Source organism: Neodiprion pinetum, chromosome 4 (assembly GCF_021155775.2).
Source record: "Neodiprion pinetum isolate iyNeoPine1 chromosome 4, iyNeoPine1.2, whole genome shotgun sequence".
In the NCBI taxonomy this organism is placed as follows: domain Eukaryota; kingdom Metazoa; phylum Arthropoda; class Insecta; order Hymenoptera; family Diprionidae; genus Neodiprion; species Neodiprion pinetum.
In genome coordinates, this window is record NC_060235.2 from 22,772,846 (window position 1) to 22,785,823 (window position 12,978).

Here is a 12,978-nt window from a genome sequence, read left to right on the forward strand (position 1 = left end):
AAGCTCAAGTCAAGTCCACTGTCAAGTATAGGATACAGCAGCGATTCCTAAATTAAAAATGAACAAATTTTATTAAGAAAAGTTTATGATACAATTGTTCGTCCAGGGTAGTCATAAAATAAAATTACGTTATGAATGAAAATCATTTTCTAGGTGACCTAGATCTGGACCTTTTATGTTTTTTGCGCTTTCTTCGTTCTGGCGATTTGGAACATCTTCTATCCTTTCTTTTCTCCCGCTCCTTATCCTTCTTTCGATTCTTTCTACTCGATCGTTCTGCTGAACTATCGCGATTCCGGTGTTTCTTAGATTTTTTAGATTTTTTCGGCTTTTTTTCGACCTCGCTACTATCCGAATTATTTCTTTTTCTTGTACAATCGGGACTACTGTCGTCACTGCTCGACCGTCTTCTGGATTTCTTCATTTTTCTCTTTCCACTGGTAATGCTTTCATCGTGTTCTTTATTTTCCTTTCTCCCTCTTCTTTCCTCTCGTTCTCCATCCAATGATTCTACGATAGGCAAACGACTCTCAATGCCTGTGTTATCTGTATCTTTATCCTTGTACTCCTGATACTTGGCAGAGTCTGAAAATTAATTCAACGATATATTAAAGACTAAATCATCAAGTTTTTACTTGACATCGAAAAGTTTTTAAAAGGGGTTTTTAAAAAGGATAATTTCGGAACAACTTGCAATGAAAATCATACGCAATTTTGTAACTTATAAGACATTGTACGATAATCCAGTTTAAAAACCCCGTACAATTAGCCAAAATCTACTAACTTAGGACTTTGCCATTTTTCAGATACTCTTCTTTTGTCACTGCTTGAACGACAGATTCATTTACAGACACGACGTTTCCTCCTAGTGCCATTTTCACTATGAATCTACCCGCGTCGTCGTCGAGACCTTCAATCTGCCCATAGGAATCCTTTTGCTTTCCAGCAATCAGTTTGACAAAAGCTCCTTTTATAAGTTTCAGTTCTTCTTCTTCCTTTGTTCTTGGTTTACTGTTTTGTTTCTGCATTGTTACTTTATCTGCACCAAGTCCCATTCCTTTTGGCCTCAGGGCAGGTATAGATGCTTCGACTAATCTAAAAAAAAGATGCAATGTTTACTTTGTTATGTGAACTAATCATTTCGCATTCAATATGTTATTATATTAGTAACTGGGAAAAGTAGGTTTGACTCCAATGTAGTGTTATTTGTAAATATTCGTACTTCTCATTTTTACCAATTCCTTTACCAGGTTTCCACCCCATGCCACGTAGCATAGCCATTCCATAAGCGTCAATTGGAATGCTCTCATAGTCCTCCAAGGTTGACTGAAATAACAAATTAGCTCTATGAAGGATATTTAGTTCCATTTTTTGTATCCAGAAGTGACCAAAACCATGGATTGGTAATTTTTTTTTGGTAATTTTCAGTGGAACCTAAGGTCTCTGACTTAAAAGAACTCATTTTATCCGTACAGTAGAAGTTTGATAACTTTGCAATAGAATAGATCAAGTTCAACATCGAACCTAATAGCTTTTGTACGAAAATGTTCATGAAAAACTTGATCACGCAACTACAGGTATGAGTAATATTAAAAAATGTAACTCTAAAATGGTGACTGGAAAAAAAGGACAATTGTTATAAATTTAATTAAAACTTGTAGTCGACATATAATATTACAAATGATACATATTGCTGATAAGAATCTCGATGCAGAGTTGGCAAGGTGCGCTGTTAATAAGAAGTAATGTTTAGGAAAGTAAGACCTTTTTATCGTGAAGAATTTGTCATTTGTAGCACCAAGTCTTCTGTAAACAAGTTTTCATAAATGTGACCGGTCAAAAATGCACTGCCATGACGTTTATAACAACCCAGAAATGCGCTTTTTGAAATATTTCTGATCGACCTAGCCTCAACAAATTTTCCAACGACGTTTAACAGAAGTTTGAATGTCCATCTGCAAAGTCGTATATTGTCGACTGTTTACTGCTAAAGTACTCACAGTAGAGGGGATATGTTGTTTGCATGCATGGATATATGCATGGCAAGAAAGATAATTAGGCGGTGATTCAGGAAGTAGCTAGTTATCGAGCTCCTACCATAAATATTTGAAAAGATGTGGTCATAAGGTATTCGGGAAATTATCAAGAAGGAAATATCACCAGAAAAATTTAGACAGACTTTCAAATATTCCTATTCCATTACTTTTGCAGTGTACTGATCTGATCTCATTTTTCCAAATTCATTGCGTTTCATAAATATTAAAAGAATCGTCAACGGTCATTAGAATATTTCTGATTTGCTTGACAGAAAATATAATTTTTTATACTCACTGAACCCAATAAATTAACACCGTCATTCGAAACTCCAGTAAAAATATTCGTACTTGTAATGTGTGATAAATGGTTGCTCGGCAACTGTAGGAGACCGTTATACAAGCATGTGCCATGAGCGTGAGGTACCGTTTTGTTGGCACAACCTGCTAGGCTAAGCCTCTTGTCGATTTCTGTGCACTCATGTGTGGATTCGAATTACTATAGTTCCGAGGCAGTCAGATTTACGGAAAACTCAGTACGATAAAATATAAGTTTTAAAAATGCCTCTTTGGGAGGTAGATAAATTTTACAAAGCATTTGGTGTAGAAGTGAATATTACTAAGTATAATAAATTACCTCTTGTTCACCAGCTAAGGAGGCGGCATCTTTAACAGGTAAGGAAAAAATACTTGGGTCGTTGCCGTTAGTTTCTGTGCTATGCAGATCTTGTAGGATTTCTTGCGCCGCTTGCTCTTCCAATGTGTTAGGCAGTTTGGATTCTTCAACTTTGACCTCCTGTTTTATCGTTGCAGATTCTACAGGTTTTATGTCAGCTTCGTCAGTGTCCATTGCGCCAATTGGCTCCTTTTTAACCACAATATCAACCACATCTCCATTTGAATTTGTTTTCACTTTGGGCTCAAAGATATCTGCGTCAATTTTATTAACTATTCTATCATGCCAAGTTTTTGATCCTCGCATAGGTATCACCAGCGGTTCATCTTCTTTTTTATCTTCCAAACTGCAAAAGCGAAATATTTAATTTAAGGTTATGTTTACAAATATTGGTATGAAATATTCCTGTGCTGCTAAAGTGGCGGCTTACCCAATAACCTTTATCGCTTTCTCATCCAGACACTCAATATAATCAATCTTCTTTTTTTCGTTTTGCACTGTATTTTTCAAAACTGGCTTTTTTACCGATTTTGAAAAGCCGAACGAAATTTTCCTCACCTCGTCGGCCATGATTGACACTTGACAAGCTGATCGTGGCTTTAGACTGGTCTACGAATCATATAAATCCGAATTGCAACCATAGGCAGTGAGCATGGACTGCTTCTCTAGACAACAAATGTGTCCCACCCAGCCCCCTGACACACGCTGCTAAAAGTGGTTCGCAAAATGTCCCTCGATTCTGCCGCCAATCTCCACCACTAGTGGCGCTAGTAGTTGTCTGGCGTACCAAAGTCAGCCTGTCAGTAATTTTATATTTATAATATATCTTCCGTCACCGCCATGATCAGGAAAGCGCTAATGAATCGAGAATCCGAATAACGCGAACGCGGTATTTTTTCAGGCTCATAAAGCTCCATGCTCAAGCTTGTTTTGATTTGGCTTCAAAGCACTTCGAAGTGAAGTTTCGGAACACATTGCCGTATACAAAGTTCTCAAATCACAAGGCAGAAAACCTGTTGAATTCCCGCGCGATTTCTTATGTGGGAGGTAGTATCGTATTATTTATCAAACGATTCAACAATTTGAAGTAAATATTTTCAAAGTTTAATCGGTATCTCACCTGCAACATTTTTTCAATGACATGAACATATTATCAATTTTTTTCATTCTCTATTGCTTATTCAACTTCATGTCAATTTAAGAGGTTATAGTATTGCGAGCAGTCAGTAATGATTTGCCTCGTTAGCATTTATACTTCTATAAGACCGGGGATCGTTTGACTAGCAACAATCAGAGGTGAAAAATTTACTTTAAAAATCTATTAATATTTTCGACCGGGCAACTAATTTTCTTGTCAGATTGTAAAAAATTCTTGACGTGCTCTGGATACGAATATCATTGCAGGTATTTTACAATGAAAGTTATGGAAGTCTCCGTTGAAGAAAAGGATTGCACTAACGAAATAGTTACACCTCCCAGAAAAAAAATGAAGCAAGGTAATTTTAAATACTTTCATTTAATTTTGCGATTCTATCTATTACAAGAGCCAAATTCATAATTTTAAAGTTTTGGACTCTGGTGAACAACATCTTCAAGTATTTGACATGAGCCAAAAATTTTTACAAATCATTGTATTCACAACGCAATTGATTACACAACCTAAGGTCTGTAATAAATTTCAGCAAGAGATTTGTTTAAATCCTTTGTTAATTTTCAGCTCAACTGCCATTTCAAATGGTCAGTTCATTGGGGTCGCCCAATACAATCGGAAACAAGAAGAGGAAGCTAGAATCACCATCACCGGTGGAAAGCAAAAGTCCTAGGACTGGGAAGATAGTTAAAAAACAAAATGCGTCCAAAAGGGCCAAGAGTAGTGAAGTTGAAATTATTGAAGTGGATGTTTCGGATGTGGAAAATGTTTGTGATCAAGACAATGTTAAGGCGTTAGTGGAATTTAGAGAAGAAGGTGCAGCCAAGCATGCTGAAAAAAATCCGATTGATAGTGAAAGTGATGTCAAGAAACGTAAGGATTACGGTTCGTTAAACAGGTTTTTAAAAAAAGCACAGAGCAAAGAATCAAAGGATGATCTCCAACTTTTAGCAATGAGCGATTATGAAAGCGGCAGCAGCAAAGATAGTGATGCTTCATTGAAAGTAAAATTAGACTTACAAACATCAAAGGAAGTTCTCGAGCAAAGCTCCAAGAAAATCGTAGAGCAAAGTTTGGAAGAAACTGCGGAACAAAGTTCAGAATCTAAAAATTCTACAACTCAGATCAAAGAGAATAGTGCCGTCTCGACAAACATTACAGAATCTCAGTATAATATCGAATCACTTCAAAATACTGAGCAGAACACCAGTACTGAGGAGAAGAAGCTCCTTCCTGAGGAGACGAAAAATTCAGACACTGATTCAACTTGTCATCGAAAGGATAGCGTACATTCTGATAGCATTAATGCTAAGAATGACGAATCGGATTCTGATACTGGTGGTTCATCATCGGACGAAGATGTAGACGACGACCCAGATAAGTCTAGTAATGAGAATACAGAAAAGGATAAAACTTTAGAAGAAAATGACGGAAGCAAAACACCTAGAAGTGAAAAGTCGGGTGTATTCAAAAATAGAAAATTAACTCCAAAACAGATTGAAAGACGACTTCAGAGTGCTAAGAAACGCGAAGAGAAGCAGCAGTTGAAAATGGTATGTTTCTTTATATTTACTTCACCCAAAGTATCTTTTGTGACTTTTATGACAAGTAAGTAGTGACAACAGTATTATAGTTTTTAACTTGTTCACTCAGGAAAAAAAGAAAAAGCGAGAAGAGCAGCGTGAGAATCGTAGAAAACAGAAGGAGGAGAAGGAGAAACTTGAGAAAGAACAAAAGCGGAAAGAGAAAGAAATGAAGGAGTTGAAAAAGCAAATTGAAAATGAGTGAGTACTAAATACGTGTATAATTTCTATCTAGAATGTCAGAACTGTAATAAAAATACCATATACCTACTCGTGTCACAAGACATTGTGGTAAAGATTATAACAATTTTTTTGTGCAAACTTTATATTAGTTTAATCAGTCTTAATTTTTGCAGGCAAAAACAGAAAGAGAAAGAGGCAAAGGAGGAGGAGCGTCGGAAGAAAGAGGAAGAGGCTGAGCGTAAAAAACAAAAGGCTGCATCTAATTTTGCAAACTTCTTTGTTCCGAAAAAGCAGGAAACAAAAGCTCTTGAAGAAGACGGTGTAGTTAAAGACCAAAACTTCATGCCATTTGAAGTCAAAGTAGATATGAAGGTAGCTCCGATAACCAGGAGAAATCTTAATAATGAAACAAAATTAACTTTCGATGGATTGTTCAACAAAGGAGTCTTGAAAAACGAATTATATCTCAATCAGCTCAAACGAAATCGCAATGATGTCGGTAGATCCGGAAGAACTTGGCCATGTGAGACCAAGGATGATGTTGTTATCATTGGTAATTAACTATTATGTATCGATAGGCTTAGGTGCATTTCAATACAAAGTACCCAATTTCAATTCTTCTCCATCGATTTTTTATTCTGAACTGTCAGTGGCAAGGAATACCTTGAGTTTTTAAGTTCCCATTTCGTGTCTATCGAAATAATATTTTTCCCAGAATTTTTCCACATAGCTTCGCAAATCCACTTTCAATAGTCTCTAAAATAAGAATGAGCATTCATTTTGCAAAGTTTCAGCCAAATACTTCCTGTTTTACATTTCGGCATGGGTTTATTCCAGTTGCTTGTTTTTTATTTTTTTTTTTTTTAATAAAATTCATTTGTGCGGTTATTTAGTACTTATTTTTGTCATTGGAAAAAAATGTTAAACGAGCATTGTCAAACCCGTGGCGTAAAAAAATGTCATACATTCGATTCATTCAATTAAACTCAATTAGAAGTGAAGTATAGAGAAACCAATTTGAAAGAAGTAGTGAAAACGTAAATAAAAGCTATAAAATCATTATCCAGGTAATCAGTAATCAAATTGAAAAAATTGTTTTCACAGTGGATGGTATATGGATTATTAAATTTCAAAGGACAATGTCTACGTCAGTTACTACAAAACTCATTTGATTTATAGTTCAGATATATAAGTAAAGATAATAAAGTAAGGGTTATCTATTTCGCACCAAGCAAAGTAATCTTGATAATATGTTATACAGATGAAGAAGATAGTTCCTCTGATGCGGTAGACCAAGGGGATGCCGCAGTTGTAGAAAAGCATCATCCCAAGTTCTTTATGTTCGCCGAGAATCGTCGACCACCCTTTTGGGGAACGTGGAGGAAGAAAAGTACGCATATAAAGCCACGGAAACCGTTTGCTAAAGATCCGGTAAGTACTTACAAGTTCTGCATTTATTTATGCGTTTTTGCTTTGGCTTGGCAGACATTTAGTCGGAACGTTAAACCAGAACCGATGGTTTAACCTTTAATACAGAACGTATGTATTAAAAAATGTGGAGAAGAAACGAACAAGATTAACATTTCAATGCATTGAATTGTTTCCAAAAAGTGTATTACATGTTTGTCAGTGTCAATCGTGCAACTATCGGTTTTATGTTCATCCATGCCAATAATTTTTAATTGCCATCACAAAAAGAACTAAAAGATATGGGTAGAATTATCTTGCGGGTGTTAAACCATCTTTTTGAACGATGAATTAAAAAAAAAAATGATGGCTACATTAGGGTGATCCTTACTTGGGGTGTTGATGATTTTTTTTCAGACTACCCCCCAAATCAACTATAAATAATTCAAAAACAATTTCCCAATTCTTTCAGATTTTTATATCAATTCTAACCCGTGCCTGTAAATGGATGGATATCACCATTTAAAATACACCTGTTTCAGATACATTCTCAGCATATATTTTATTGTAAGAGTGACGATGTTCGAATCAATCTGTAATTGCGAATATTTAGTGAGTATTAGTACTACTATCTGAGAAAAAATTCACATCACCATACCAACCAATCTCGACGAATTGCACACTCTAGAAATTTGACTTTTTCTTTTTATCTATAAGAAATGCAATTGTCTATATTACTTGGTATGATGATGTGAATTTTTTCTCAGATAGTAGCACTAATGCTCACTAGAACCTCACATTCATGGATTTTTTTGAACATTATTACTCTTACAGCAAAATATATACTAAGAACGTGTCCGAAACACGTGTATTTTAAATTGGGAAATCCTTCCTCTTACAGGCACGGGTACTTACGGTTGATATAAAAATCTGAAAAAAATTGTGAATTGTTTTTGAATTATTTATAGTTGGTTTGGGTGGGGTGATCCGGAATAAATTCGGCAACATTCTAAATGACGACCACCCTAGGCTACATACTGGTACTGGTTTGTACTGGTTTCGTAATCCAATTCGTTTTCGTTGTACATGACAAGTAATTTTCTGTTCATTTCGTTGAATTTTGATTCCTAACAACTACCGAGCTATCTTATAAACCGTTGCATATGAAAACAAAAATTGATAGAATGCTATTATTTTTAAGGATGAACGATAGGTAATGTTTGATGTTTCTTTTTGTCGGAAAATGCACGCACCCATAAGTGGATTTCGCGACATCGATTTTTACGACAATGTAATTCTCAAATCGTTAGTGCAGAAATTATTTCTAATGTTGGAAAAAACCTTTACCTTGGTTCGTATCGTCATGGGGTAAGAAGATCGAATTTTTATACAAAGATTACATCATAGGTTCATTTCGAAAATCAGTGATTTAATATGCAATTACCGAACGCGTAGAGCCATATTTTTTTTTAAAAGTTTTAAGGCAGAAATTTCTGGCAGTCGATGGTGAAAAGTAAGGTCAGAGAATTCAACCAATGAAATTCACGGCTAAATGATTATATATGTATAAAAAAAAAAAACATTATGTTAGTTACTGTAATTTCACAGTGTCAAAGTATAAAGAGTAAAATGAGCGGAATATTGACAGAAAAATAATTAGTTGGGAATATGTTTTTGCCGGAAAATCATAGATAAACTAATAGAATGATCGTACTGATAATTTTCAAAGTGACAAAAAGAATTATACATAAAATTGATACAAAAACATTTATGTTGGATTATTTTTTCTGCAATTTCGCATTTGTTTCATTCTAATTTTGGAAACTAGTGTAACTGTTACTTTATAAATAGATAATCATTAATGTCAAACTATAAGAAAAACAATATTTGGCTGGACAAAAATCAAGCATGGTTAATAGGATGGAAATTTGATTGCGATCAGAAATTTCACATGTATATAGAATTTTCTTGTATTGCATCTCGTATATGATACTGTTTCTACTTGATCCCCATATCGTTTGTGAAAATCTGAAAAAATACATTGGGGATTCTCCCGCCCAGTGCTACAATCTGGGAAATCATGAAATGCATTCAAGAGGTTGTAAAAAAAGTGGTTCTGTGACGAAGACAACATATATACAAGTACTTGATAATGATCTTGACCTTGTAGTATAAGTGTTGTAGGTTGTATTTCCAAGATCCACCACAACATATATACAAGTACATTTTGTGAAATGTTTTTTCAGCAGTGTTGACTGAGAAAGAAACAGAGAGCGATAAAGACAGAAATAAAGCAAAGAAAAAATAACCGATAACGATAGGTATGTTGTATGGATTGGGTTACAAACTAGGAAAAGATAAGAGAATTCCGTTCCTGTTTTTCGCTTATATACACATTTGATGTATCTCTAACATGTGCATCCGTAACATATGTACAGTCTCCCTATCGTTTGATTGCCGCGGCATACGCTGTAAGTACAATTGTCAAAGTATTATTAACGCGTCTTGCGTTTTAATACAACATATTTTCGAAAATGAAACTCTATTCCGTGTTAGAATCGCGCTGCGATTTCAACTATGACGCAGCAGACGGATGGTCGACTTTAGTTTGCCTCGAGATGTAATAAACACCTTTGTGATCAAAGATACGCTTCAGAAATGCATTACTGTAAGAACATACAGCAGATGTTTATCACGGAAATACGTGCCTCCTAACTACTCGTATTAAGGGTAAATGGGTCCCACTCTCAGAAGCAAAAGTTGGGGAACGAGAACAAAATGTTTGGAATTATCTTCGCGCCATCTAGTAAATATGAATCTGGGCAAATGAAAATAAGATAAACTGAAATGTTAACAATTTGAGAAAAGGCGTATGATTGAAACGTATAAAATGTAATACCAAACTCTGGTGATTTTTTTAATCCAATTATAACGTTTTGGGCTTGTTTTGTTCACCATAGCGATATCTAGAGATAGACTGAAAGTTTTTTTACAATGAGTTATCTCCAGAGCGGATAAAAATATTATAAATATTCTTGAAAGTTTTTGAAAGGAAATGAATTCTCAAAATATGGACTGCGTGCGACACACTGTTCATTTTCTTTGACCTGTACTCGCTGACAAAATAGAAAAATTTGGACAAATCTCGGCATTGTTGAAAACTTCAAGGCTAGGAACTTTAGTCTAGCGGTTGTTCTTTACTTCGGAAAAAAATTGTACAAATTTCTAGTTTCACAACTTGTCTTCGTACACACGGCTGTGAGAACTGCACAAAATACTAAAACAGTCTTTAAATCACTAATAACACTGGTCAACAGTCGTGTTTTGTTGCGCTTGATATTTGAGTGTTCTTAGTAAAATTTGATGTCAACGATCTTAGAAGTAGGTAAGCGTAGTTTTTTGAAATTGGCTCCAGTTATTTATTTGATCAAAATTTATTTGACTCAAAAAAGCAATATTGAGATGAAAAGTTCGATTTTAATTTTACTCTTTTTCATGAAACGCTATTCGCTCAGTCGGTGCTTTTTGACGTACCCGTTGCGCTTTTGCATTTAACTAACTTCTTCGGTTCGAAAAATTGTGCCCCTATCCTCCAAGGTGGTTTGCCGAAAGTTCAGCCTACTTGAAAACACACGCTCAAGTTTGTGGATCACTTTTGTCCGCCCCGTCGTGTTTGAACAACACCCTTTGATAATGTTCAAAATCGTTGATTGAAACTCAAAATAATTGAACAAGGGATTACTTATTATAATTATTTATAAGTACACGAAGTAATTACAGTGTCTTTGCTACGATTATTATACCGTTATTTGAAACCAACCAACAGTACCGAATTAAGTTTTTATCGCTCTTTTGTAAACGAGGTTTTTCAAAATCTACCGTAAAAAAGGGGGGAATTTGGGATGAAACTAGTAGTCTGGGTTTGAATAACAACATAGTAATTTCTCGGTTAAACTGAACGCAAATAATAGCTTGCACGGGGGTAAAACATCCTCACGGTGTAGAGGAAAAAGCTCGAGCAGGCTATAATAGTTAGTGATGGTAAATTTATTGAACAAGGGTGAGATGAGGTATGATTAAACGAAGAGTGAATACTACAAGAAGTCACACTTTAATTTTTACCTCAATTTCTCGTCAGTTTAAGTGACCTCTCTTACTCTAGATATATGAGTGAACAACCCTTCGTTTATTTATTATAACCTCGTGGAAGGTGCACCAGGGGAGGTGATAAAGCGATCACCTCCGCAACGGTCGCTTGTGTCTCGCTTTGATGTAAAGCGGCCCAAATAAAGGGATCATCCGAGGACAGATGTGGCGAATTATGAAACCCGAACAACCGACGAACCAGTCCGCGTTCTCTCGTTGCTGAAACTTAAATGATCTAATCGCGTGTCCTCGTCGTTATCAATAGGCGCCAGATCTGCCCTCTCGTGGCGAGCGTTAGAACTAGAAGCTAATCAAATCATAGCAGTGAGTTCGAATGTGAAGTATTTCCAAGCATGTTGTTTTCCTCCCTATATCAGTTATACAAGGCCATAATTGTATGAAAACGCGATCTCGGCCATACACTTTTTTTCCTAGTTTATGTTACACGTATAAAGTTTGGTTCTTGAAAATATTTTTTTTCGTACATTCGCTTCGAGTAGAATGATTTTATACAGGACAATATACTTTTGCATAATTTTGTACAAGATCTGTCTGTGTATCATCAGTGCGTACTTCCCGCCTCCGAGATGACCAGATGGGAGAATATCGAATGTAGCGAGGATAATTAATATGTAAAATTTCCAATACTTACTCGGAAAGTTCGATTTTCGGAGCCTGTGAAGCGTGCGTAAAATACCTTATTGCGTAGGGCGATTTCCGATGAGCGTGAAGTTGGCAGCGTGAGCCGTAAAAACGCGTGCTGTAATCACACGAGTCAGATGTCGCCCATCCGCACGTGTAATACGCTAGTTTGTCCAATACATGTGAAGGAAAGTTTGATTTGAGAAGCAACGAATGTCCCACTTACAACACGTAAAATTGGGGTAAAGTAACTTAATCTCAAAGACACGATGCGTAAAATTGAGTTATTCGAAAGTACGCGTACGCCAAAAAAAGCCCTAGTGTGTAAAATCGAACACTCGAGCAGCGCACTTGCACCAACATTGTTTTACCGTACTGTTCTTTGTATAAAAATAGAGGCGATTTAAATTTGAAATAGGCAAAAAGTGTGCAGATGAAATGGTGTTTTGGACGTATCTTGAGCGATATTTGGCGTCATAATTTTTGCACAATGAAGGCTTCATACGACGTATAGGATCTATGAGAAAAAAAACACAATCTTGAAAATGCTTCCTGTCCGAACTCGCTGACATTTTTTATCAGCGAAATACAGTGTGCCGTCAGATGTGCTTCCTTTTTGACCCGTTACCCTATTTCTAGTCCGCAGTTGGTTAAAAGTGTATCGTAGTATGACTAATTATTGTTATTTTTTCTTGAAAACGATAGTGCGCCATTCGCACAGAAGCTAAGTACAATAATGATTCACTTTTATTGTCAGATTCGTTGTTACTTATTAACTCGAAGTTTTCATTTAATTATTATAGGTGTAATAAAATTGTATTTGTTATGCCAATGAAAAACAAAACACAGTAAGTCCACTTTTATATTGAACAATTTCTGTAGTAACACCTGTTGGACAGTTCTTTCATAATTCTTGTTGTTTTGACAATTTCCTGACCAGACTGTACTCTCCATAAATTTCCAACATCCTTGAAAACTGACGAACGTGTCACGCTGCACGACGGTGCAAGGAAAAAAATAGAGAAAACGAAGGTAAAAATCCATCGGAAAAATATTGGAACAGCGGCTTGAAACATAATGACACGAACGACCCTCCACAGTTTATATCTACCTTTGCACTCGTATTCGTTCACGTATACCCTTCCGTCGCCTGTAAGG

The 12,978-nt window shown here is 35.8% G+C and overlaps 2 protein-coding genes across 4 annotated transcripts in view; one reads left to right on the forward strand and one right to left on the reverse strand.

Moving 5' to 3' along the window:
• Positions 1-52: 52 nt before the first annotated feature.
• LOC124217154 (G-patch domain and KOW motifs-containing protein) lies at positions 53-3,416 on the reverse strand. 2 transcript variants are annotated; one of them, XM_046622502.2, is made up of 5 exons: positions 3,140-3,413; positions 2,671-3,055; positions 1,223-1,326; positions 785-1,095; positions 53-585 (listed from the first exon to the last, which is right to left on the reverse strand). In XM_046622502.2, the coding sequence occupies exons 1-5, from the start codon at positions 3,277-3,279 to the stop codon at positions 143-145; spliced, it is 1,383 nt and encodes a 460-aa protein (XP_046478458.1). In that variant the 5' UTR covers positions 3,280-3,413; the 3' UTR covers positions 53-142. The 2 variants fall into 2 exon arrangements, with proteins under 2 accessions (XP_046478458.1, XP_046478459.1); XM_046622503.2 differs by having other exon boundaries at positions 448-615; positions 3,140-3,416.
• Positions 3,260-12,978, forward strand: part of LOC124217151 (chromatin assembly factor 1 subunit A) — a 29,278-nt gene continuing 19,559 nt past the window's right edge. Inside the window, exons 1-6 of one of the 2 annotated variants that reach the window (XM_069135505.1) lie at positions 3,260-4,005; positions 4,114-4,205; positions 4,427-5,412; positions 5,513-5,643; positions 5,799-6,178; positions 6,887-7,056. In XM_069135505.1, coding sequence (XP_068991606.1) covers positions 4,124-4,205; positions 4,427-5,412; positions 5,513-5,643; positions 5,799-6,178; positions 6,887-7,056 — 1,749 coding nt within the window. In that variant the 5' untranslated portion in view covers positions 3,260-4,005; positions 4,114-4,123. The remainder of the gene's footprint in view (positions 4,006-4,113; positions 4,206-4,426; positions 5,413-5,512; positions 5,644-5,798; positions 6,179-6,886; positions 7,057-12,978) is intronic. The other variant, XM_046622488.2, reaches the window with a different exon arrangement.